Raw genomic sequence first — 27,441 nt, forward strand, 5'->3', positions numbered from 1 at the left:
CAGCAAGTTCCCATGGCAGAGTAGGGATTTGAACCCGGGTCTCCCAGTTCCCTAGTCCAGCACTCACGGCTACACTGGGCTGGTTCTCTTTCCTGAACATTTTATAGGGTCTCTTTCCTGTATCTGGAAAACATACTTGGGGTTTATAGGGAGTAACACCACAAATTCCATATAATGCAAATGATACTTCTTCCAAAATGGTAGGCAGATTTTCCTTGCAGGAAATGACGCTGAGAACTCAAACCAGGAGCATACTCTGGCAGCGGATCAGTTGTGAAGCTTCACAGCCATTTATTGGATCAGCACTCAGAAAAAAATGTACTTAAAACATATGTTCTGTCCACATCAGCATGTAATCTCATCCTTGTAGGCAGAATGAGTGAGAGGGGAAGAAGGATAGTAGAATTGCAACCCCCGCCCCCTCCCATTAGGAAAGAAATGCAACAGGCAGCTCTTGGCCACCTGCCTAACCACATATCTACGCCCCCCCCCCCCCCGATATTTCAGACTGTCACTGTGGGATCCCAGTCAAGAAGAACAAATCCCAAGGCTGTCTCTGGCTCTGCATCTGGCTGTGGAGGAGGCGGTTATTTGAGAAAGGGATCCTTGGAAAGGGAGGAGGCAATCGCTCAGCCCCGTCTGTTAGAATCATCTGCTATGGTCTTATGTGGCTACATGGCTGAGTTGAGGAACGGGGAGCCTTTTATGGAAAACTGCTCACACAGAAACAGGCGAGGGGAGGGGGGGGGGGTCCTTGTTCTTAAAATGCTCCTGGAGACACACCAGAGGTTGACCTTTCCCAGAATGAAATGCTCCAAAGAGGGAACCAGAACAGTTCAGGGACCCTCACTTAGGACTCAGAGCATCTATACCCTGCTTTTCCTAGAGTTCAAAGCAGCTTACAACATACCAAAGTACCATAAAATGCCTACAAATGAAGCAATTGTGAAGAAAACACCAGAACAATTAAAAACATAGCAACAGTAGATAAATGAAACATTAAATGAAAGAGATCAAGCCAGAAGCCAATATGGTAAAGGTAGTCCCCTGTGCAAGCACCGAGTCATTACTGACCCATGGGGGAATGTCGTATCACGACATTTTCTTGGCAGACTTTTTACGGGGTGGTTTGCCATTGCCTCCCCAGTCATCTACACTTTACCCCCAGGAAACTGGGTACTCATTTTACCGACCTCGGGAGGATGGAAGGCTGAGTCAACCTTGACCTGGTTATCTGAACCTGGCTTCTGCCAGGAACGAACTCGGGTTTTGAGCAGAGCTTGGGCTGCAGTACTGCCGCTTACCACTCTGCGCCACAGGGCTACGAATGCCTACAAATGAAGCAATTGTGAAGAACAAACCAGACCAATTAAAAATATAGCAGCAGTCGATAAATGAGACATTAAATGAAACAGATCAAGCCGGAAGCCAATATGACAAAAACAATCCAGAAGGAAATGACTGTATCTACTCGAAAGGGAGGCAAGCCTCAATGCAGGAGAACCCCCTTAATGTTATACGCACAAAATATGTCCTGCTAGACGTAGCTGTATCTTGAATGTGAATGTAAAGCAATCCCCTCCTTGCATATCGTGGAAACAAACTACTCTTGCAAATGAGTAAATACTACGTGGCTAATGGAAACCACCAAGCAGAAAGCAAACGAAAGCATAATGAAACAACATCCGCCCCCAAGCAGCTGAATGTCCACCCAGAAGGAAAGACTCCCACAGACCCGGCACCACGTCTGAGGAGGCCCTGCTCCAGCCCTCACCTCAGAAGGGGAGCCCCATAATCTCAACGGGCAGGTTGGGCTCATGAGAGGAGCCTGTCCTTCAGATGCTCGGCCCTCAGATCAGGTCAAAAAAGCACTTTCAATCATGCTGAGGAACAGACGAACAACAACAAGTGTACCTCTCCCATGTCCAGGGTGTTATGATCACTGCGGCATGCCACTACTTCTCTCTCTGCAGCAACATTTGGGGCCAGCTGATTACAGCATGACAACACCAGAGCCGTGATGCTAACAGAGAGCATAAGCGACTGCTGCCTGGGCACTTTTTTCCAGGAAAAGCACAGCTGGCACTTTGATCCAGGCATGCCACTTGGGTGACTGAAGATGAGGCGGAGCCAAAAGAAAACTTGTTCCCCTGCACGGCAGGGACAGCTCGCCACCCAACTGACGGCGCCTCTCTCCGTCAGCCCGTTACGGCCTTCGAGCCCCTTCTCACCTCATCCGCCATCCCTTCGGACACAAATGAAGAGGAGAACACCAAGGTCCCCTCGCCTCGTGGTTTCATGCAGTTGCTGAAAAACACAGCAAGCAAGACTGAGCCCAGAAAACCTCAAAGCAACACTGCCATGGGGGACAGCGCTAGAGACTCAATGCCATTTTCTGGGAGGCGGCACTTAACCGTATTGACAGCGGCATCTAGTTCAGAACAAATGCAAATGGTTTCATTCACAAAGTGGCCGGCAAACATGTCACAGCAATCTGTGGAGGATCCTAGGGAATTTAATTAAATGAGTCAATATCCTGCCAGCTCTCAACCTACCGGCTTCCGAGGTGGCTTACAGCTACAACAACCCTCAACCGAACAACACAACTTGCTGGCATAAAATAACACAGAAAATATCACTGAGGCCTGAAAGCCAAGACAAAGCATGTGAATGACGAGACAAGGCGGAAAAAATAAAGACACAGTCAGATCAATGCAAAAGCCTCGCCTGCCCCCTACAACGGGGGTCCAGCTGGGTCTCTGGCGCTCACTGCTGTCAGAGGCAAGCCCCAGAACAGAGGCCCCAATGCAGGAAAGGTCCATCTCTAGGGACCTCACGCCCCCTTGCGTGTGACGGTAGGGTGCAACATAGAACAGGGTCTCTGCAGAGGAGCTACATATGTAAGCCCTACAAAATGGCCCAGGATAAGAGATGGTAACCAGCACTTTGAATCATGCCTGGAAACTGGCAGTCAGTGTTGCTCTTACAAAACTGGCAGGCATATTCCCAGTGTCTCACAACACTTACCCATCTTGCTGCTGGGTTGTGCACCGAGACGTCTAGTCTTCAAAAGGCAGCCGCACATAGAAGACCACATTGCAATTGTCCAATCTTGATGTGATCAGAGCATGGATAATTCATAGAAGCACAGAGTTGGAAGGTATCTCCAGGGTCATCTAGTCCAACCCTCTGCACAATGCAGGAAATTCACAACTACCTCCATGCCCAGAAGATGGCAAAAAAACTCCTGGATCCCTAGCCAAACTGTCCTGGAGAAAATGGGTTCTATCCTGACCCCAAAGTGGTGATTGTCATTACCCTGAGCATGTAAGAAAGGGCCATGAGAACCAAGCCCTGATGTAACCCTTCCTACCCTCCGTCTCATGATCTGCCCAGGTTCACAGAATCAGCATTGCTGTCAGATGGCCATCTAGCCTCTGCTTAAAAACCTCCAAAGAAGGAGAGCCCACCACCTCCGGAGGAAGCCTGTTCCACTGAGGGACTGCTCCAACTGTCAGGAAGTTCTTCCTAAAGTTTAGCTGAAAACTCTCTTGATTTAATTTCACCCGTTGATTCCGCTCCGGTCTTCTGGGGCAACAGAAAACAACTCCGCACCATCCTCTACATGACAGCCCTTCAAGCACTTGAAGAGGGTTATCGTATCACCTCTCAGTCGTCTCCTCTCCAGGCTAAACATTCCGAGCTCCTTCAGCCTTTCCTCAGAGGACTTGGCCTCCAGACCCCTCACCATCTTCATTGCCCTCCTCTGGACACGTTCCAGCTTGTCTAGATCCCTCTTAAAATGTGATGCCCCAAACTGAACACAATACTCTAGGTGAAGTCTAAGCAGAGCAGAGTAGAGTGATACCATTATTTTGTGTGATCTGGATACTATACTTCTGTTGATACAGCCCAAAATTGCCTTTTTAGCTACCATATCACTCTGCTGACTCAAGTTCAGTGTATGGTCTATTAAGACCCCTAGATCCTTTTTGCACATACTACCTCCAAGACAAGTTTCCCTCATCCTATAATTATGCATTTGATTTTTCCTACCTAAATGCACATTACATTTATCTCTGTTGAAATTCATTTTATTTGTTTTAGCCCAGTTTCCCAGCCTGTCAAGATCACCCTGTATCCTGAATCTGTCTTTTACTATATTTGTTACCCCTCCCAATTTAATACCATCTGCAAATTTAATAGGTATTCCCTCTATTCCTTCATCCAAAACAGGTCCCAGGACCGATCCCTGAGGCGCTTGTCACTCTTCTCTAAGAAGAGGAGGATGGGAACCATTAACAAGCATTCTTTGAGTGCCATCAATCAACCAGTTATAGATCCACCTAACAGCAATAGGCTCCAAACCACATTTCACCATCTTGTCAACAAGAATATTATGTGGAACCTTATCAAAAGCCTTACTGAAAGAGAGATAAACTATGTATACAGCATTCCCTGATCCAATAGGGTAGTAACTTTCTCAAAAAAAGAGATAAGATTATTCTGACATGACTTGTTCTTGGGAAACCCATGCTGGCCCTCCTTCCATTCCCTATGAGTCTTTTTTTATTTCTCAAATCTTTAGAAAGCTGTTTATGGAGCCATCTTGGCTTCTTTAGGCTCCTCCCATTTTTCCTTCTCCTAGGAATCATTTGTGAATGTGCTTTCAATATTTCGCCTTTAAGAAACTCCCATTCCCCTTGAACTCCCTGCTCCTTAAGTATTTCTGACCATGGGATTCTACCCAACATAACTTTCAGTTTGTTAAAATGTGGCCACATCAGGCACTGCGAGGAAAGGGCACAAATGGTGCATCAAACAAAGCTGGACAGAGGCACTATTGATCAGCAGAGCAGTCCTGAATGTCCAGCTGCAGGCGCTGAGTTAATAAAACGCCCTCCAAGCTGCAAACCTGCTCTTTAAGGGGGAGCGGAAGCCCTCCTGGAGCAGGCAAATCCTTAATCTGTATATGTTAAAAGCGTGGGAGACCAAGTATTTTTTATTTTCATTTATTTGCAGCCTCTCTCACTGACACTCAAGGCAGATTACACAGTTTAAGTTAGTATGATCAATGGCTGGGCCATTCAATAAGCAATGCAATTGCGTATGGACTGCAGAAATCTGATACAGAGCCGAACAACACTGGAACAAAATATAAGCCATTTAACATGACATCTTGAATGATGAGGAAACTATCCAGTCGGAGCATGCCTACTTACTTATTTTATTATTTTTAAGTCTGCTCTCCTTCCAAGCAGGCTCAGAGTGGATTAACAACATACATACGTAAAAATACTTAAAAACACTGGTAGCAATTGTGTAAATATAGCATTAAAACATAAAAGGCAGCTAATATTACACCCTGCCAAGAAAATGTTGTGATGCGACATCCCCGCCATGGGTCAGTAACGACTCGGTGCTCGCCTTTACCTTTTAATATTACACCCTATGCCTCAGAACCTCAAGGTCAACAGGGCAGAGTGGCAAAGATTTAGTTAGCAGAAAGTGCACAGTAGTATGGTCCACAGTCCCGATCCCTTTCTGAGCCATTTCCTTACAGTGCATTCTTATTAAGAAGCCCTCCTGAATAAAGCCACGTGGGACCCACCACACCAGTGCCGAAGCCAAGAGGGCCGCCTCTCACCCCACCACCTTCTAATGCTGATCAGCCAGCTGGAACGGGAACCAATCTGGGGGACCAAGAGAAGCAACTCCAGACTGGCTCTGAACATCCCAGCAAGTTGCAGCTCTACGTTTATTCGAACACGCCCTTGGCACAGGGGCATCCCCGCATGATATCCTGGGCAACCCCTCTGCAACACAGACGTCTCACTCCAGGCCCGATTTTGATGAGGAAGTACATTCAAGGGAGTGAACGCCACTGCACACCAGCTGCGACACTTTCAACTCCACTCCAGCCGAGGTGTTCCCTCCCCTGGAATCTGCGTCCAGAGGCTTACCACATGACCTGCTTTTTGAATCTTGTGTGTACATGCAGGCTTGAGACTCGATTCTCAGAAGATGTTTTCTACAAGGCTTACATCAGTCAAAAGAGAACTGAGTGGGAAGGTGCTCATCCCAGCCTTCAAGGCAAAGCATCTCCCTGGGGTGGGGTAGGGGGCCAGAGGTGCGTGAACATCAGATCCCGGGCTTCAGCCCCAGAAGTTCCAGATGCATGTTCTGCACTGAAGCAGAGCGCATGTCTGTGCCTGCATAAACGGTGTGCGTTTTCAGAATCCTAGTTTATTCCAAATCGGTGTGCTTGCTTTCCCCAAGCACAGTTTAGCTTTGCTTATAACTAAACATGCATGCAATAGTTGTGAGGTTCAAGCCCATTTAAGCCCTTCCTTATGGGAACACATCAAGGAAACGGAACAGTAGTCCATGCAAGACTATTACCAGGAACTCCCTCCAACAACCCCCCCCACCCCGCCCCCCTTTTGCTGGGAGAAAAAACACCCAGTAATGCACATAAGATTGCGGCAGGTGTCTCAGGCGGCGAGCAAAGTCACAGGACTAGGCCATCACTGTAAGCTCAGCACTCCTTCCTCTTTCTGGGTTCCTCTCTGGCAGGAGCTCAACAGGCAGATTAAAAAAATAATAAACAATATTCACCTCTATTGATTCATTATATTTACTTGTCCCTATAGATTTCAGCAGCTTTCTCAGTTTGGAAGGGAAGTATTAAAAAGGTACCTTCCAATCACCAGGCCTTGGTTTAGTACCTAGCAGCACATTAGAACATAAGGCAAGCCCCGCTGGATCAGACCAAGATCTACCTAGTTCCGCACTCTATTTCTCACAGTTGCCCCCAGGTTAGCCACAAGCAGGCCAGGTAGGCCTTGTCCCACTACTTGCGTCCTAGCCACTGGTTTTCAGAGATTCTCTACCTGTGAATGCAGAAGTTCCGTTTACTAATCATTATCTATTTCTTGGAGCTTTTCAAAAACTATCTGAACTTGTGGTCAGCATTACGCTGAGTAACAATGAATTGTATAAGACAACATGTTTTGAGGAGTAGTTTATTTTGGCTGTCCTAAACCCAGTAGCCATAAGCTCCACTTTCTCTACACTATGCATAACTTCATGAGCCTCTTTTATATCATTTTCCCTAAAATATCTTTAGTCCTTCCTCATATTTAGGACAGCTTCAACCCACTGATCATTTTGATGGCTAGAACTATACATGATATTCCAAATGTAGGTACACCACAGATTTAACCAAGGGCATTGGCCACTTTATTTTTAGTCCTTATCCTGATAAACCACAGCATGGAGTTTGCCTTTCTCACCACTGCCAAACACTGAATTGACGTTTTCACCAAACTACCCACTACCACTAAGATCTCTTTCAATCTCCACTAGTTTGGACACCATCAGTATACATTTAAAGTTAGGATTTTTCTGTTCCGATGTGCAGCGCTTAACTGTACTGATCCTTGTCTGCCATACGGCTGCCCACACACTAAATCCGAAGTTCTTTGCAGTCACCTTCCTGGTTGCTCTGCTGCTCACCTTGGTCCTAAATCTTTTACAAACAAGCAGCACCAATATTAACACAGATCCTTTTTTTATAGGGACCACTTCCCTATCTCCGTCGTGAGACGCAGCCCTAACTCCAGCCCACTCTTTCCTGCGCAACTGCTCATGAGAGACCTGCGCTCTTACGCCAGGACTTCAGGAGCCTCTGAGGAAGGACTTAACTGCCAGGTTCTGGAAATCCAGGCATGCTTGTTTGGTAGATTTTCATCCTGTCCTTCCTCTGAGGAACCTGGGGAGTACACACACGTACCCCGATCCCACACTCTAGACAAAGGAAGACGGACTACTTCTAGGCCTTCCCTAGGCCTAATCCAGTATTTCAGCCACTTGACCACACTGGACCATCCTTATCTACATGTTGGAGAATACTCTCAAATAACTCCAAAATGTTGGTGAAGCACAATAGTCTGTGTTTGCAGAAACCATGCTGATTCTGCCTTAGAAAGGCTTACGCTTCTACATACTCATTAATTGTTCTGCCTTTAATAATGCATTCTACCAATTTATCTGGGGCAGATATTGGGCTAACAGGCTGGTAATTTCATTGCTGAATTCTGGGTCCCTTAAAAAATCAAATGTACTGCTTTCCAATTCCTTGCGGTATAGAGACTGATTTTGGTGATGTGTTACATATCTTTAGTGGGAGATCAGCTCTTTCAGGTTCAATTAAGAACCTCTGGGTGTATGTTAATCAGACTCAGTGACTTGTTGCTTTCTAATTTGTCAGTTAGCCATAAAAATAATATCTTGTCGTTGCTGTTTGACTCAGATTCTTTAGTCACGCCACAGCCCAAATAGCAGTTACAGTATAGGTAGTTGGCCCGTATCTTCTACAAAGATTCTGCGTCTCCAGGTTCCATAGCTTCCTTTTTGTCCAACAGCTTCCCTGGCTGGTCTCCTGTTTCTGATGTATAGGAACGTATATTAGGAAGTTCTATACAGCAGGTCCAGGTTGCTGTTTCAGGCAAGACCTCTGAAATACAGCCCTGCATGGTGAGCTCTTACTTCGGAGTAACAGTCAGCCCCTGCTTGTGTGGGGAGGTCAATCTAGGAATTAACTAGTATTTAGGAAGAGGGGCACACTATTAACAGTTTAAAACAGAAAAAAATAGCTTTTCCTTACTGTAGAAGGTATTCAGGTGCCAGAACATACCTAGAAGAGCCAAAGTAAACATACTATCATTTTGTTTGGCTTCTCAACATGGAAATACTTACCCTATTTTCTGACGTCTAAACTATTTGAAAAAAGCTGCAGTGTCAAGGAGGTAGATTAAGATACTTGTGCTGGGATGGCCAGAAACGTGCATGTTGAATAAACGTTCATAATCACAGCTTATTTTGCTTTCATATCTGGGGAGTGGGGGTGGGAGAGAATTAGCAAGACAGGCAGTGCGCAGAGGAAAAGCACACCCACGGAAGAATGCCAGAAAAGCTGTGAAGGGGGCTGCCCAGGCCTCTTACTCTTTCTCAGCCACTGCCCACAATCCTAATCCTCTCCTGACAACCAAGTGTCCCAAGAACTTCATTAACATGCTCCGTATTGGAACTAAAGACTTGCAGACTTAGAAAAAAAACCAATTTGTGCCTTCCTGTCCCCAAAATGGGAACGAATAAAGACATCTTAAGGGTCGAGAAGGTGGCCTGTCCTAGTGTGTGCTGCATACAGCACCTTTTATCAGCTTTGGTAACTACAGCTGCCCACGGAAAAGTAAAATCTGGCCACAGTGATGTATGCTCTGAGCACACCCAGGTTAGGTTACTGTAATGTGCTTTATGTGTGGCTGCCCTTGAAAACTGTTTGGAAACTTCAGCAAGTTCAAAATGTAGCAAACAGGTTGTTGTTGAGGGCTGGATACAGGGATGCTCCCGCACAGAAAGATCTGTACTGGCTGCCCATCTGTTTCTGAACACAATTTAAAGTGCCAGTTTTTAAACCCTAAACAGCTTGCGCCCGGGGTATTTGAAGGAATGCCTCCTTCCATTCTGTCTAATTTGCCTGTTAAGATATCCCTTCCAAGCCCTGCTTTCTCTGTGCCTCTCCCACCAACCTGCAGAGGTCAGGCTGGTGGCAACCAGAGACAGGGTTTTTCGATAGTAGCACCTTGCCTTTAGAATGCTCTCCCCTCTGAATCTTGCCTGGCATCTAATTGATTGTCTTTTAGGTGCCAGGTAAAAATTTTTATCTTTTCTCAACCTTTTAAGTGAAGCATTCCATTTTTTTAGCTGACTTATGATCTAAACCTGACAGCTGTTTTATAGGTAAATTTTTAGGCTGCTTAATGGCGTTTTTGATATTTTTATAGTGGCTGTTTTAATAATTTTTAATATTTGTTTTTAATACTGTAAGCTGCCCTGTACAGGTTTCTGAGAAGATAATTTTTCTAAATAAATGTATGTATTATTTGTAGCCTGGGAATAGAAGTTGTCCCATTTCATGCTTCCAAAACACGGCAAGATAATGCATGCAGCTTTTTAAAGAACATAAGCATATGTCCATTTTCCAAGATAAAAGCAAGAGTCCCAGCTAAGCCCTTGAAACTGGGATTTCCTAAACAATAAGCACTTCTGCAGAAAGCTCCATGCTGAGAATCCCAGAATGCCAGCAGCAAGGGGGTCAGTTGTCTAGAATACACAAACCAAACACTACAATTCCAGCATTGTTTACTCTCTGAAAACAGATGTCAGTGGGCGAAAATTCCCGGCGTTCTTTGTCTCTCCTGAAAAGAACACTCCCATTTTCTGAATTTCCTGAATCCAAAACAGGCCATATTCTGTTTTTTACTCATAATTTTAAAAAACAGCAGTTACAACCAGTCAAAACAATTTTAATAGGCTTTTTTCCAAAAGGATGCCGTGGCAAGATTAAGTCGTTCAGAGCACATCCAAATCAACTGGGATCAGAACTGGTGTCCGGTAACGCAGCCAATCCTCTGAAGCCTACCTAATTGTCAGGTAGACGAGGTGAATGTTGTCTTCTCTGACAATACGGTGTCAGGTCAAGAAGGTCTTTCACATCATACCTACTTCCTGATCCCTTTACCTGGAGGCTTTGAGCATCACAAAGTTGGTACTCTATCACTGCCCCAGCCCCAGCTGAAGCTCCCAAGAACTGCTCATTCAGAAAAAGTAAGGCAGGTACTTCTGTCCTAACTCCACAGCCCTGTCACTTCTTGCAGGCCCAGTGGCTTAGCAAATGCTGCCTTGGAATAAACTCCATGACAGAGTGCTTCCAATGTGCCCCTCCCAAGCCAGTGAACCCAAGACAGCTGAAGGCATGCCTTTGCAGAGTGTTGACAAACACAAGATAAATTAAAAGCTGTGCTCCCAGAAGTGTGTACACAGCAATCCCTGGAAGCAAAGGTCTAATGACCAACTGCCTTTCCCCTTAGTCACTGTGTTAGCTCAGAGCAGAGAAGTTAACTAGAAAGCAATGATATGTTGGTGCAGTGGCTCCCAAGCCAATTCCCTTGTGACCGTAGGACTGCACACTTCTTTAAAGGTTGGGAAGATCAGGGCTAGGCAATTAGAGAAACGCCATTCTTTTGTCCTTGCTAAAGCCAATCTGCATTGCTGCAAATGGAGAGGGAGGAGCACTGCTATGGGTCCTGGCTGCTAGCATTCCTAGCCCTGAAGTTACAAGTCACAGCGAAATCAATACATGGTATTTATTTACATGGTTATAGAAAAAAGTAGGCACACATGCATGAAGATTACACCTGTGCCTGTTTCATAATGAGTGTGCTGGAAAAGTGTAAGTGGAACAAAGTCTAGCACATGTAGTAAAACAGATGTGTACAATTTTCACACACTACAGTACATCTTCTCCCTCCTACATCCATTTATAAAGCAACCCTCCATTCTCAGTGGTGCATACACGCGTACACACACACTAGCCATCAGGAGCAATAAAACAAAGATGGACACCACTGTACTATACTTTTCTCATGCGAAGCATTGTGCATGAAACTAGCAGCTCATCTCTACCATTTCCTGCAATTGGCATTTCTGAATTTTAGCTTTACATGTCATGAAACAATCAAGGACATGGTAAGTAGAGATGGGCATGAACCGCATTACGAACTTCAAAAACCCACGAAATTGGCAATCGCACGATTGCGAACCGGCGGTTCATGATTGTCCACGGCCAACGAACCAGCGTTCGGGAGAAGCCTGGTTTGGTGCGTTCGGCCGCGGTTCGGGAAGGCAGACACTCAGGCGCCAGCAGTCAATTCCCCTGGCAACAGAGCCGGGGGAATGCCTGAAATCTGCCTGCACTCCTTCTGTCGCCCTGGAAACCCGAATGGAAGCCCAGCTAACCTTGATCGGCAGGTCTTCCTTCCAACCACGGAGCTGCAAAGCGGTTACAAGTTTGGAGAAGACACCCAGGGGAGGGAGGGGGAAGGGGGTGTCCTGTAGCCACGGGCACTCCAATCTCATCCCTGCAAACCCTGATAGGCAGCTCTGACGGCCAAACACAGACCTCCTGCATTGCTCAATGGGACCTGTGCTTAAATAGCCGTGGGCTCCTAGGCTGGGTTTCACTTTCAGCGAGCAGTGGAGTGGGACAGAGCTCTTGCTTGCCACTTGCTAGCCTTTGGGGAGAGAGACTGAGAGTATAATTCAGCTTGGATTTTTATGGGAGTTTCCTGGGGGCCTTGGATTGGAGATCCAAGATCCCTTTTGCAATCTTGTCCAAACTTGGGTGATGGCTGTAGGAGAGCTTGCAAAAGACTCCCCGGGAATATAGGCTCTCTAAGTGCCACGGGGGCCGTTCCACGCCCAACGAACGACGAACCGGTTCGGCAACAGAAAATGTTCGTTGCTGTTCACGATCCTGGGATCGTTGTCGGCAGCGAACTGCGAACCGCTGGTTCGTTAATTTTTTTTGGTTCGTGCCCATGTCTAATGGTAAGTTCTCTCGTGCCCATTAGCAGCATTCAGCAGCTGTGCCTTAATATTCATGCTGCCTTGTGATATCTGGCAACTACCCCAGCAAGCATTCCATTCTAGCACTCCAGTCTTCTCTGACAATCTTAGATTTTGTTCTTTAAGCCTGCTCCATTGCAAAGCTCAAGATAGGTATTAATATTGCATATAGATGCAGCAAGGAATTCCCCAGTGATGCAGACGCAGACAGATGGGCAAGGCTTAAGTCAAGAGGAAAGACAGAGGATAAATATTTACATTAATAAATAGTAAAGCCACAAAGGCACCTAGTTCAAGCTTAGGGGCAGGGAGGAGAACGAACTACTGTGGCCTGCTCTCTCTACCGTATGCTCTTCTCACCATTTCCTAGCCTAAAGAAAAAGGCTTCTCACCATCAACTATGTCATGGGTGGCAATGGGGGCCAACGGAGGGGAACCTGTTAGCTTGCAAAAATGCATCACTAGAATGTACTAAAAGCTCACATGCAACAACTTCCCTGGGATGCCGCAGGAGACAGCTAAAGAACAAAGCTGATAAAAGAGAAATAGCCAAGAGAAGCATATGATAAATGAAGCCAAGGAAGCATCAGCTATCAGAGAATGTCCAAAGTGTCACCATGAAATAAATCTTTGACTGAAATCCAACACAATCTGGTGATAAATCCTGTACTAGGTAGTTACCCTGCACCAAATGCAGAGATCTGAAAGCCCTGTCTTCTTACAAAACAGGAGTAATGGCTGAAGCAAGACAAGAAAGGCACATTACCTTTTTCCCAGTTTGTTTCTCCACCATGTCGTTGCTGAGAGAGAAATCTTCAGATTGTGGTGTTTTAGAACACCCCCCCTTGGGCATCGTTCTGCCTTCCTTACTTGGCCTTCATTTATGCTGCCATTGCTTCATCATCAACTGTCTGTAAAAAGAAGAAATACACAGGTCATTATCTAGAATCTCACAAAAAAGGCAATAAATGTGGCGATTTGAACAAACAGGTGCTCTTCACTTGCATCCCAAGAATCTGCATGCTCACAGCCAAACAAAGAAGCAAATTCTCAAAGCTAGAAGGAAAGCAGAACTTGGCCCCCAGAGCAGTTTGCGAGAGAGTCAAGAGTTACGCTGTTGGAAGCCCACTCAACCAGATTTCCCACTTTGTGCCCATGAGTTGCAGATAGCCCCCCAATCCTCACCTAGAGGAATACCCTGGCATGAGGGTTCTTTGTCGATATAGTGGCTCTCAAGCTGACCCTAAAGATTCTCCAAGAGGTTCCTGTGACTATCTAACTCTGCCCAATCTTGTTGTCTTCTGCGTGTGGTTGATGCAATTGAACGGAATTCTCTGGATAGTCACGAGATTATCAGTAAAGCAATGGGTGGCGAACTGTGATGTGCCTAAGAATATGCCTCTCATTCAGGGCTGTCTCCAAGAGAAAGCAGAGATGGTAAACTGTAGCGGCAACGTCTCATGTTCTCAGCACAGTTTATAAAGCAGTCTTCTCCATTCAGTTCAGTGCTGCCTTTGTACATGGGTCTAGGTAAGGCACAATTCAGAAGCAGAGCAACAAAGCAACGTTGCCCATGCCATGAGTTGCTTAGTTACAGGGTTGAAAAGACAACTGACATCTGCAATAAACCATTGTAGCATGTGTTAGAACAGATCACAAACATGGTATGCAGCCACCTTCTCTTATTACTTTAAGAGAATTCAACATCACCTCCACTGAAGAGAAATCCATCAATTCACCTGTATGGACCACTCAGTCAATTGCTGATAGAAAGGTCCGACTCTGTCATGAGAAAAGCAGAGCTCGAACGGCCACTGGAAAAAATATTTCCTCTGCTGACTGCCACCTGATGAGATAAACGCTCGTGTCCAGTAGCTTGGCTACCAAGCAGGCATTTCTTTTTCAAGGAACAATGGCAGGAAACTGTCCAGGAACTGGGACACTCCTGATTCCACAGCCAACCAAGGATGGGGAGGGACAATAAAAATCAGAAAGTCTCACTCTTCCCTCCCAAAGATGTGCTAGTTTTATGGTTTAAGTGAAACTGTGAGACATCCTGCGGGGCGCCTGGGGAGACTTGGGTGAAATGGTATGGCAAGTCCTGGGTTTTATAATGCTTATCATGCAGATGAAGGGCAGAAGTCTGATCTACATCCTACTCAACACTTTTCACTAGCAATGGCTGCCCCATGGCTCCACAAAAAGTTCTTTGTTTTCTACCTGCTCGAACGTCCTCAATGTGAAACATTAAAAATGCTTCACATGCTCCGTCAGCTTGCAGCTTGAAAAGTTTACTAAGCCAAATGCCATGTCCCTATGCAAAGCCAAGACTGCGTCAAGGGAGCACACAGCTGTATTCCTTCCTAATCTGTTCAGAAGGGGCAAAGAGGATCATGCTGAGGACGTAGAGAAGATGGTAACCACTGTAAATCCACCTGCTTGAGTAACAGTATACGAAGTTGGCCTTATGCAGAGTTAGACGAGAGGTCCATGTAGCCCAGCACTGTATATCCCAACAGGCACAAGCTCTCCTGGGCATGTAAGAGGTCTTTCCCATGACTGATACCCAAGATATGTGATCAGGAGGTGTCAGGGACAGAACCTGGCATTAACGCACGCACAGGAGCACTCTGCTGCTGAGCCATGGCCCTTCCCTCAGCCACCACCAAGTCAGCTTAAAGATCATGCTGAGTTAAATTCATAATATTTTGCACTCTGCACCAAACAGCCACAATAAGATCCTTCTTCACGAAGGAAGCAGCAAATGGGTGAATTCCCAGACAGCAAAGATGGGGAATATACTTCCACTCCAACTTAGAAACTTCACCTTACTTCGCTATCTCTGGGGCTTCAGATTAACTTCTTGGTTTCTTGTTGTTGTTGTTAGTGACAAAATTATCTGCTAAAATGAACAAGTACAAACTCGATAAAATCTCAATGCCAGCCCATGCAAAAAAGATGTTATAATGATCCAGAAGCCATTCAGACACAAGCTGCTAAGTTTTGGAGAGTGGGCCAGTGGCCATGCCGCTGCAGCAGGGACTGGACTGTTTACATTCTAGCGGAACGGTACAGAGGAGGCTCTGAGACTTTGGGGAGAAGAGGATGCCAAGTTTGTGAGCTACTTCTCAGCAACAAGAGGGATCCACCTGTACAAGAAAGTAGTAATGGCTGTTATATAGGAATAAAAGCCCTGAAGCTGCATCACGGAGCTCTCCCTTCCTCAAAGAGAGAAGACTCCTCACTTACTGCACGAGAGCGACTGGATCCAACCTAGTACAATTTTATTCCCAAAGGATTCCAAACAAAGTATTTTTCAAGGGAAATTGCCTACATAAAGGCAACAAGCAATTAGATCAGCTCTCCCTAATAATAGTCCTCCTGGCCAAAAAACCTACAATAGACCAGCTCAAGCCCATGATGAAAGTAACTACTAGTTATTTATTTATGTCATTTTTAGTCAGCCTTTCTCACTGAGACTCAAGAAGGATTACATAGTGTGAGATTAGTACAATCAGTAGCAAAGACAAAGGCAGGCATTTCCATACAGTGTCAAGGACATTTCCATAAACAATGTCATAGGGTAAATGAATACAAGTTTAAAGACTTAGTGTTAGCAAGGATCCAATACAGGGTTGAAGAATTGTTGAAACAGAACAATCAGTTCTAGGACTGACATCAGACAACATGAAGCACAGGCAGTATATAGGAGTACATATTTAAAGCAACAGATAATACGTAAGGCAACATAATGGTGAAGTCTGTGGTCCCCAACTCATCATCAGCGAGACATCTGAGACCCCCTCCCTACAACACTGCCCTCCTATCTGAGTTATGGAGGTCCCAACAGGAAAGTCCTGGCATGGTGATAAGGAAGTGCCACAATCATTCAGGACTTCTATGCCAGGAGGAAAGGAAAGCACTTGAGCAGTTCATGCCAGGTACCCAAGGTGAACCAAGAAGCATCACAGCTCAAGATTTAGCCACAAGTCTGTGGCTAGAATCTCACCCATGGCATTAGTAAGCTCTCAGTCTGATGACTGCAATATGGAGATAATAATACTGCTCTTCCTAAGGATTGCCACAAGATAAAATACGTGAAGCACTCTGCACACTCAAAAGAGTAGCATACATTCTAAGATTTTGTAAACGCTAAGTATTAAGAACTCCTGGGTATGTGTAATGCCACCGGCAACCTATAAGGCTTAACTGAGAGAGAATCTCAAGGAAGGGCAGGATTTTCATAGAATCATAGGGTTGGAAGGGATCTCCCGGGTCATCTAGTCCAATCCCTTGCACAATGCAGGAAATTCACAACTATACCCCCCCCCACACACACACAGCGCATCCACTGGCTGATGGTCAGTGCACTGCTCCTTCCTTGAAGTCCTCAGCTGAGGAAACCCTGGAAGATTTCGAGATTCCCCTTCCCTTGCTAAGTGAAACAACCAGAAAAGGGACTGATGACTTTCTTCTCCCCGTTCCAAACAGCTCCGTTGCCCATCTCCCAAAGACCACTCTTCAAATCCCTATTCTAACCCCAAGGGAGGACAATTCACCTCCTCAATAACCACCTTCATAATCTCAGCTGCAACCTAGGAAGAGTTCCCAAACACAGCCAAGAGGCAAGGGTTATGGTAAGCATGGGAAGAGAGTCACCCCACAGGCACCCTTGCACAGAAACAGGAACACAGGGGTAATACAAGCACTTTATAAATATCCAAAATAATTTGGCCCCGACTGGTGCCAAGTCAGATGCAGCACACACAGGACGTTAGCAGGCCTACAAAGCGCCTTTTGGCCACACAGCTAGATTCACATGAAAGGCAGCACATGGGGAGCGGGAGCCAGCACATTCTATCCTCCAGTGGACTCTTGCGTTGGCAGCAATATCCCTTTTCAAAATGAGTTTAGGAGAGCCATTTTGCCCATGCATGCAGTCCAACTATTCATGAAAAAAATCTGCTTGCTCTGGATGTCAACGTGGCCATTTGTAACCAGGGTACATACCTATTTTACAGAGAGCTTTGAAAACCTGTTTCGCTGAGAGAAAGCCAGACGGATGCCAGATTAATTCCGCACCCCTTCTGTTCATGGAGCTGACTCATTACACTTGGAAAGCTGGCTGCCTCTTCATGTAAACAGAGCACTGGCCTATTTAGCAGCTTGGAGGGAGTATTATATTTGCACAACAATTACCAGCAGGGCCTGAAATCCCTACTTTGTTTTACAGCACATTGTTAAGGCGTGTGGGGTGGGTGTGGGGAGAGCCAGGAAGACACAAATGCCCACTCCTACCAACTGTGTCTTATGGGCTCTAAGGCGCTTCCAACTTACAGTGACCCTATGAATTAATGACAACACCCCCCCCCCACACACACACACACAATGTCCTGTAATTGACAGCCTTGCCTTGCTCAGGTCTCACAGACTGAAGGCTGAGGCTTCTGTTATTGAGTCAATCCAGCTCATGTTGCTTCTTCTTCTTCTTCTTCTTCTTCTTCTTCTTACTGACTTCAACTTTTCCTAGCATTATTGTCTTTTTCAGCGAGTTCTGTCTTTTCATGATGCAACCAAAGCACAACAGCCTCAGCACAGTGATTTTAGCTTCTACGGAGAATTCAGGCTTAATTTGATCTAAAATCTACTTATTTATCTATTTGGTAGTCCATGGTACCTGCAAAACTGTCCAACATCATATTTCAAATGACTTTTTTTTCCTGTTGGCTTTCTTCATTGTTTTGGTGCTTTCTCCTTTAATGCACCAGTAGTCATTTCAAATCCTTACTATTTTCTGCCAGTAACGTGGCGTCATCTGCATATCTCAAAGTATTAATGTTCCTTCCACCAATTCTCACTCCACCTTAATCTAAATCTAATCCAGTTTTTCTTATTGTATGTTCTGCGTATAGATTGAACAGACAGGGAGATGATAAACATCCTGGCCTGACGCCTTTGCCAACTGGAAACCATTCTGTTTCTCCATACTCTGTCCTAACACTAGCCTCTTCTCCAGAATACAAGTTGTACATCCAAACTATCAGATGTTGCGGCCCAGCTATTTCTTTTAAGATCATCCATAGCCTTTCATAATCCTCACCATTGAAAACTTTGCTGAAATCTATAAAACGCAAACTGATTTACTTTTGAAATTCTCTAGAATGCCCCAATAACCATCACAACTTTGCAAATATGATCTCTAGTGACTCTTCATCTTCTGAATCCTGCTTGAACATCTGCCATTTCTCGTTCCAAATATGGCAAGAGAAATTCTGAGCATCACTTTGCTTGTGTAGAAAATTAATGGGATGGCTCAATAGTTGCTGCAATCTCTGGCATCTCCTTTTGGGGGTAATTGGAATATGGGTAGAGCATTTCCACTCTGTGGAGGCATCGTTCTGTTTTTCATATTTGTCAGCATCTTCTCATTAAAACTTTGATGGGCTCCATTCTGTAGCTTGAAATAGCTCTATTGATATCCCAGGTACTCCTTGTGATTTGTTTCTCCCAACTGCTTACAGCGCAGCTTTCACTTCACTTTCTAAAACTGCAGGTTCTTCATCAAAAGACTCTTCTTTGAAGGAACCTGTCATCCTTTCATCTCTTCTGTATAATTCTTCAGTGTGTTGCATTTTCTTCATTTGTCCGGATCACATGGTGTATTTCCATGTTGATCTTTCAGTATCCCTAACCACCTGCCCTTCTGCTAAGAAATGTGGGTCTCTGTGTTACAACAGATCTAACAGATTACTGCTTCTAAGACTCGTTTTTCAAACTTTGTTACCTAGGCTGGAAGACTGTCCTCAACAGTTCTGCTCTGTAAACAGTGAACTGGGCTCCTCAACCCAGATGACTTCATGTCTCTCGCAAAACAAGGAAGTGGGAGGCCAAGCAGGCTCTGCCGCATAACATAACCCCCAACACATCTCGGGAACAACAAACGAGACTCCTTACATGCGGCCAGCAGCCAAGTATGTGGAAGCCGGCCTCTCCCGGGCCATGCCGGAATACATGCTTTCCAGCCCTTTGAACCCGAAACGGCAGCAGTTTCCATTTACAGATCATTTCTTTTGAACAACTAATCACTGGAGATTCAAAACACCTATCATAAAAGGGGAGAAACACAGCGTAGTTTATATATTCTGTTTTTATAGCTGTTTCTGATTTATATAACTATGTTATGTAATACTTTGCTTTCTTCTTGTATCGCTTCGCTTCTAATAACAGTTTTGTTTTTTTCAAAATAAAATGCATTATATTGGGGGGAAGCCCAAATCATTTCTGTACCTGGTTTCAATGAGGCCCCCCTGCCAAAATGGGAGAAAAGTCTATGGGGATAGAGTGAGGGCGAAGGCTTCGTGAGAAACAACAGTCCTGTAAATCAAGGCTGACTTCTGACTGGTGACACCCTCTGATAGTAGGCTTGTATAAGGAAAGCTGAATATGGGACTAACATCTGACTGTCATGTGCATGTTAGTTCTGTTCCCATCAGACAGAGACAGACAGACAGACAGACAGACAGACAGACACACACACACACACACACACACATTTTTAAAAAACCAAAAAGTCACATAGCAACAATTGCCTTCAATCATATACTCCACCCCCCCCCCCCCCAGTCTCCTGCCATCGAGCACACTGAGAAGCATCTCCTCTGGAAAGTGGCACATGGCCTTTGGCAAATGAGCAGTCGAAAAAGCAAGCTGTGAGTTTAAAAGTACTACTGATTTAGCACACAGTTCTTGTTCTCTCCTCTTCACATGGTACTGCAGTTTTCCAGGCAGGCAGTCATCTGTAGAGGGCACTGGCAATGCATAATGAATCTTAGGAACTCACAGCCGCAGAAAACATGCTGCAGCTACTACCTTAAAAAGTTTTGACAAGCAACCACAAAACACTTCTCAACAACTGAGGAAACCACCTGAAGTATTCTGACTCCAGCCTTTCTTTCAGCATAAGCACACCAGATACAGAATTAGGCAGGAACTATGGGTGCTCTGCAGCAATTATGATTTTTTTGTTCAACTAGAGTTCAATACTTAGGCAAATAAATCAAATCACGGAAATAGGAAGGCCCAGGAAAATCCTGAGGAGTTGAGGGGGAAATGTTTCTTCCTTAATGCCAGGTTCTGTTGCCCAACAGAAAAATTAGAAATTCTTGGAAATACTAACACACACACTTCAAAAAGATTTATTCTTTTAGAATCATGAGCAAGATTTGGGTCCAGTACCACCTTAAAGACCAACTAGAGTTCCATGGTTGGTCTTTAAGGTGCAATCTTTCTCTTCTACTACAGACCAACACAGCTGCCTTCCTGAAACTATTAGAATGATCAGAATGATTAGAATAAAATCTTTTCAGCTAAGATTTTAAAATACTGTTTCGGCAGACTCTGTTTTCTCAAAAGGTTTTCTACTAAGTGTTCAATAGCTATATAAAACGATCTATAAAGTTTGGTAATATCTAATTGCATTTTCTGTGTAATGCCGACATGCAAATCCAGTCCTGTTGCCTTCTGCAAATTCCTCCAGCTGCAGCTGTATGTGAAAAAAATGGGTCTACATCTGGAAACAGACCCAAATCAAGAGACATGCTAGCATGTGAAAGGGCAAACAAAGTTGTTCCAACTGATAGAAATCTTCAGTTCTTTGGATTTCCTGGAGATCAATGCAAGTTAAGAATCAGAAAGAGCTGGTCTTACAGTAAAACTCTTGAGATGACAAGGGTTCTGAAAGATGCATTCTATAAATTACTTAGTGCAACCTTTTTACACTGTCCCTCTTCCAAGAGCTGAGGGTCCTCCCTGCCTCCATTTTATTCTAACCACCCTCGGAGGTAGGTTTGGCCGAGAGAGTGTGACTGGGCCACGGTCACCTAGCAAGCCTACGGGTAGAATGGGGGAGATGAACCCGGGTCACCCAGATCCCAGTCCAACCCTCTAAGCACTACGCTTCCTCGGATCCCAGTGACACGGCACGGCTTTCACAAGGCTCATTTTGTAAACAGTTGCTGTGGCCCTGATGGTTGCTGGACACACAGTTCTAAAGAGCTTAATATTATTATGAAGTTTAACTCAATAACCAGATTGACAGACAGTCTGTAGTAATGGTGCAGGGGGCTTCCAGAACCTTACTAACCACTAATCTTTCTTTCCTTTGGTCTGGCGCCTTGAACAACTTCACCTTTGATAACTCATCTACGACCTAAACAAGGGCCACTTCTGATGTTATTTTTTCCTTACAAATATTAAGGTCTGTGTAAGATAATGCTGGCAACATGCAAGTAATATGATAGAACTGTCTCAAACACTGGCCAGTTAGCCCGACACATTTCAAATATGCACCTGGTTATGCTCAGGTTGTAAAGGTGTAGCACTTTGAGCATGATTTGGCTATTCTAGGAAGGCAGACTACTGGGTGGGCCCAGCCACCTCTCTGAAGACACGCAAGAAAATCTGGTCTCAAGGCAACACTGCCTCTGGAGAAGCACTGAAGGCATCTGAAAAGAACTGCAGAAAAACATGACATACTATCCATTCCTAATCAAGACTAATTTAAACTATGAAAGGACAACTGTTTTTAAACAAGAACGCTGTTTATTAAAAATAGGAGACTACAGCTGTCATTTCAAAATATTTTGTCTTAGCGTTTTTAATACAAAGAAAAATCAAGCAAGCTGCATCTAGTACGTTGATCACCTCCTGAGCCATAAATTCACTCCAGAGGTTCTGCTGACACCAGCCTGAGAAAATGCAGTTCAAGCGGTTTATGAGCAGAGAGCCCTGCAAATTGCTGCCTTTTCCTATCACTGGTAACATACAACTTACAAACCTGAAAGCTTCGCTTGTTTAGCCAGGCCTTGCCAGGTTTTATGGGTGTCGGGTAGGGCAGGCCAGAATTCTCCCACTACAATCCCAACATACCTACAAGTCAGGGCCAAGAAAGAAAGAAAGAAAAAGCTGGAGAGGAAACAATGGTGCAAAGGTAATCCTACTAGCAAACACAACAGCACCAGAACTGCCGCAGCAGGAGGCTGGCCCACATTTAGCACAAAATGAGTCACGACGGAGAATGCTGAATTTCAACTTGCATTTTTCCTCCTGATTTTAGGGAGTCAGGAATTCATGTTTAGTGGTGGAAAACTTCCATCCCAGAAGGAATTCTCACACAAACTGGATGCTTACGGTTCAGGTCTGTATGTCTTTCGGATCAAGTGCTGAAATACTACAAAACCTTTTCTGATAACAAGAGACAAGGAAAAAGGAGTGTCTCTTTCTCGATTTCATGTCAAACAAATGGAAGTGCATTCGTAATGGGCACCAACCTGGTTAATAGCCAGGCCTGTGTTACCTCCTCCCGTTCACCACACAACATGCCAAGACTGAAGACAGAACATGGTTTAATCTCGGTTAAGTACTGGGATAGAAACAAACCTCACACTGAGCAAAAGGGCCCCCGCTCAGACACGCCCTGCTTACCAGAGCAAAGTGGAAGACTTCCTTCTTTAAGGAAGCGCCCTGCGCAAGAAGAGGAAGGAAGGCGCACTCAGGCCCCTGGCAAATAACCGCGTTTGGGTCTGTCACCCACAAACTCCGGTGCCATCTGTAGGTGTGCATTATTAAGAAACCTCGTACTCTGCCAATTACAAACACACTCACTCCAGGTTTAGATATTTCGAGATATAGAACAGGCCTAGAAGAAGCACACACGGAAACTGCCAACGTAAGAAACTTTCTTTTGTTAGCATTTCAGTTTTAATTCCAGCACTATATATCGCTATATATCAGAAGGTTGTGTGTGTGTTGGGGGAGGGGGGCATAATATTCAGACAAGGATTCCGTACACACACACAACGCACATGGCATACAACAAATAGGGAAATAAGCTATTACAGAAAAGACTTTAAAAGAATTCTCTTGCTGAACAGATGAACCAGATCCAGGAAGTCCAGTCACGGCAAGCACACTCATGCCCTGCACATTTATAGGGCAGGTGCTAACAGACTCCCAACACTTCTCTTCCCTATAGCGCGCGGACCTCGAAAGGGCCGCCTCTTGTATTACTTCAGACAATAAGGAGGATCACGGATCGCCTGAAATGTTCTGCAAGGGAGCTCAGAATCTCAGTAAGCTCGTTTCATCCTCAAGTATGGGATACGGCTCTCTGCAGAGCAGCAGCCAAGCAAGAGAGAAAGAACCATCCTCATAACGTTTAACTAGGCGATGAGACAGCAGAAAGCCTGCTGGTACTGCTGTGCTTTGGCAAGCAGCTGCAGATTTTAGAATGTGTGTCGTGGAAACACCAGCCCTCAATTCCATTACCCTTTTCCTCACCAATTCTCCTAAAAAGGCAGCCAGGCTAGCACAGTTTACAAACTCCCATTGTTGCTATGCATTTTCTTTCAAGAGCATGTTTGTGGCGTGGGACAAAGGCCACTGCCAAGACTAGCATTCCAGAGACCCCAGATAATACAGGCCAAAGGCACAACGGGATCAGATGCAGTGCAAGGGATCCCTGATTGGATCTCTCACTGTATTTAAATTTTATCTTAAAGCGGTTCAGGGATGAGGGGAGATTTGAATCAAAGATGCAGCGCTGGAAAGGGGAGGGGCTACCCTTTCCTAGGGTGAATAAAAATCAATTTTTAAAAACCCCAAAAAACTGGATTTTATTTAAATTGGATTTTGTTTGATAAAATCCTTTTTGAGGAAAATTCTATCTAAAGATAGTTTTATATTTAAAATACATTACAGCCTAAAGATTCTTCACCATGAAATAAGGATTAATTTTTAATTATGTAGTACGAGACGGTATATATTTATGCAATGGAGCTCATCTTTTTTCACGCCAGGAACGACATCGTTTCCAGCGCAGAAAAGGAAGGCTTCGGAGCAAGAGCACCCGGCACAAGCCGGTGGACCCGGCAACCCGAAAAAAACATGATGGCATAAGGCTGTAAATCAGACCCAATTTGGGAATATTTTTATTTAACCACCTTAGTTAACAAACATTGATGTTTAAGCAAACACAATAATACATATGCTATATAATATTATTTTAGTTAAATAAAACAATTTAAATGGTTATTGTTAGAGATTATTTTTCGCCTTTCAATAAAGTACATCAGAAAGTTGTCCAAATATGAATTATTAGTCTATTAAACTAAAGATTGTTCCTCCTGCTATCATTTCAAATGGTAAATAGTGACGCAATTATTAGATTTCTGATATAACTGTAAAACTAACCTGAGAAGTTGTTCTAAAAATAAAATCTTGATCTGGATTGTAAATATTAAGATTATAACAATCAGCAAGAATGAGCCTTTATGTAAAAACTATTATTTAAATTGGTCTTATTGACTAGTGGTTTTAATCAGATTAGGGTTGCCTGGTGTCCCGGGACCAACCCAAGGAAAGGAGAGTGTGCGTGGGAGGAACATACTGGACAACTTCTTTGTCGTAATGAGAATAACATTATTCCTGGTACAATAAGGAAGTGATTTGATAAAAACTGCCCCCCAAATTTGTGCAGGGGGAGTGTTTCACCACACAGGGGCCTTCACTTCCTTATCTCACCAGGAATGACATCATCCCCAGCACAACAAGGAGCTACCAGGTCCATTCTTTGCACCTCTCCCCCCCTCCCGCCAGCCCATTAAGTGGTGATGGGCGCCGGAGACTGGGAGCGGGGGATCCCCTGCCCCCTCTGAAGGAATGGGATCCCTAAGTCAAATCCACCCTACTCTTTCCCATCTTACCAACAACCCACCTGTTCTTTCCCCTACCAGAGGTCACAGCAAGTGGAGGAGGGTTTTGTTTGGGAAACTGTTAATGGGGAAAGGATTTACTCTCTTACTCTATCCAATCCCCTAGCCCAAACAACTATTTTAAATAAAATTATAGATTTGAGCAACCTCATTAGGATTTCCCACAATTAGTTTAGCCCCCCTCCCCAAAACCCCTGACTTTCATGACTCTTATAGCAGTTCCAGATCATTGTCTTCAAGAGCTAATATCAGGATTTAATTTATTAAAGTTATATGGCTTCTTTCCAAAGACTGAGGATGGCTCACAAGTATAAAGCTGCCCATGCACCACAATAAAACAGTGCAGAAAATCCTACAGCAGAGTCTGCACTTTACCAGCCAGGCCAAAGCCCTCGCTTTACAGGCAGACATTCCACTCTGCCTTTGATTCCCCCCTCCTCCACTTGCAGCCAGCTGGGTGGCCTTGGGGCAGTCACAGCTTCTAGGAGCTCTCTCAGCCTCACCCACTTCACAGGGTGATTGTTGCAGGAATAATAACAACATACTTTGTAAACCACTCTGAGTGGGCATTAAGTTGTCCTGAAGGGCGGAATATAAATTGAGTGTCGTTGTCGTCATCTTGTACATAGGGTTAATGGATTTCAGTTTCATAGCCCTTGGAAATGTTGGTGCATGCTTGTCTTTCATGAAACTGAGCAAATTCTATATCGTTTTCTGCTCTCTCTCAAGCTCTCCCTCCACCGCTACATATTTGCAGTATGGTCTTCCTTTACTACTCTTGCCAGATCATTCCTACGGGATAGTTAATGCTTAAGTGCAGGTTAAGGGCAACAACACCATTATGCTACCACACATGCCAAGAACCAAGAGGGTAGTATGCAATTCTAATTCTTTCCTCCCATCATCAATGGACAACAGACTCTTGACTTCCCTCGTCTACTGTAGCTTCACAACACATACTCCTTCCCCCTAACAGGTACCAAACTGAGTAAGGAGGTAAACCGAATTTAAATTATGAATAAATAAAGCCTCCCTCAAACAGTCACTGCACTGGGCCATCTAGCTCATCCAAGGCCTCCAGGGCCAGCCTTTGCCAAAGCCTTTGGTAGCCGGAGGTGCCGGGGACTGAACCCTGGAACCCTGTATCTGCAAAGCATGAGTGCTACCACCGAGCTAGGGCTCCTCCCCTGAAAACAAATTTAAGACCCTTGAAAGCCTCCCCTCCTTCCATATACATCCACCACCAAAAATAGCAGTTTCAGAAAACGTTTGTTATATTTCCTGTAGCAAAACAGGAAATGTCTTAACAAAAGCAAGCGCATTGCTACATAGAAATAACAGGCGTGCCGACGCTGCTTTTCTTAAGAGTGACAATACAGATTGCTCAATTCTGCTGGTTCCCTCTACTACATGAGCTTGTCTCAAATTTAATCCCAGATATTACTGCCAGTAACCTACCCCCTCTCCAAGGAGCTCTAGTCCTCGGTGAAGCTAGGGGCATCTGGTATCTGCTTCCCCCTTACCCAACTGCTTATTTTAAAGTAAAATTTAAACACTTTTTAAAAGCAGCAGCTCCACAAGGTGCAAGTTAGTAATTCTTAGAATGATCTAGGTCTGAATACCTCACCTATCTGGGCTTTCCCCAGAAGTCTAAAGACTTCTGCAGATGGTTGTTGTGGATTTTTCAGGCTGTATGGCCGTGGCTAACATTTTCTCCTCACATTGACACTGAGAGATCTCTGTCTTTCAGTGCTACACCTCTGAAGATGCCAGTCACAGCTGCTGGCGAAACGTCAGGAACTACAATGCCAAGACCACGGCAATACAGCCCAGAAAATCCACAACAACCCAAGTCCTTCTGCAGATGTTAGTATTTCAAGTCTAGCTAAGCTAAATAAAATGGTGGCTTTATATATGTGGGGAATTATGCATTCAAATCTCCCTCCTGAAAAACCCTCCAGATCCAGAGCACCTTGATTTTTCCTGAGAATCCAGCCTGTGGAAAAAATGTGCTGCACAAACTGGAGAGGTCCATCAGTGGCTGACTGAAAGCCACAGCACTTGCACACACAAGAGCTTTGGGTGAGCCATTAATTTTGCTGATGAACTTCTTTGCACAACAGGCTTTGCCAGCAGGGACACATGCACACAGCTGCCGCCAACACTGCAGACTATGGTTCAACTGCCTCCTGCATAGATG

General features: G+C 44.8%; 1 protein-coding gene across 3 annotated transcripts in view; it reads right to left on the reverse strand.

The window, feature by feature from the left end:
- ANKRD11 (ankyrin repeat domain containing 11) overlaps positions 1 to 27,441 on the reverse strand; it is a 173,306-nt gene that overhangs the window by 43,530 nt on the left and 102,335 nt on the right. For all 3 annotated transcript variants that reach the window (XM_055000781.1, XM_055000779.1, XM_055000780.1), the window contains one exon: positions 13,238 to 13,382. In XM_055000781.1, coding sequence (XP_054856756.1) covers positions 13,238 to 13,324 — 87 coding nt within the window. In that variant the 5' untranslated portion in view covers positions 13,325 to 13,382. The remainder of the gene's footprint in view (positions 1 to 13,237; positions 13,383 to 27,441) is intronic.

The sequence above is a fragment of the Eublepharis macularius genome, chromosome 16, assembly GCF_028583425.1.
Source record: "Eublepharis macularius isolate TG4126 chromosome 16, MPM_Emac_v1.0, whole genome shotgun sequence".
Classification (NCBI taxonomy): Eukaryota; Metazoa; Chordata; class Lepidosauria; order Squamata; family Eublepharidae; genus Eublepharis; species Eublepharis macularius.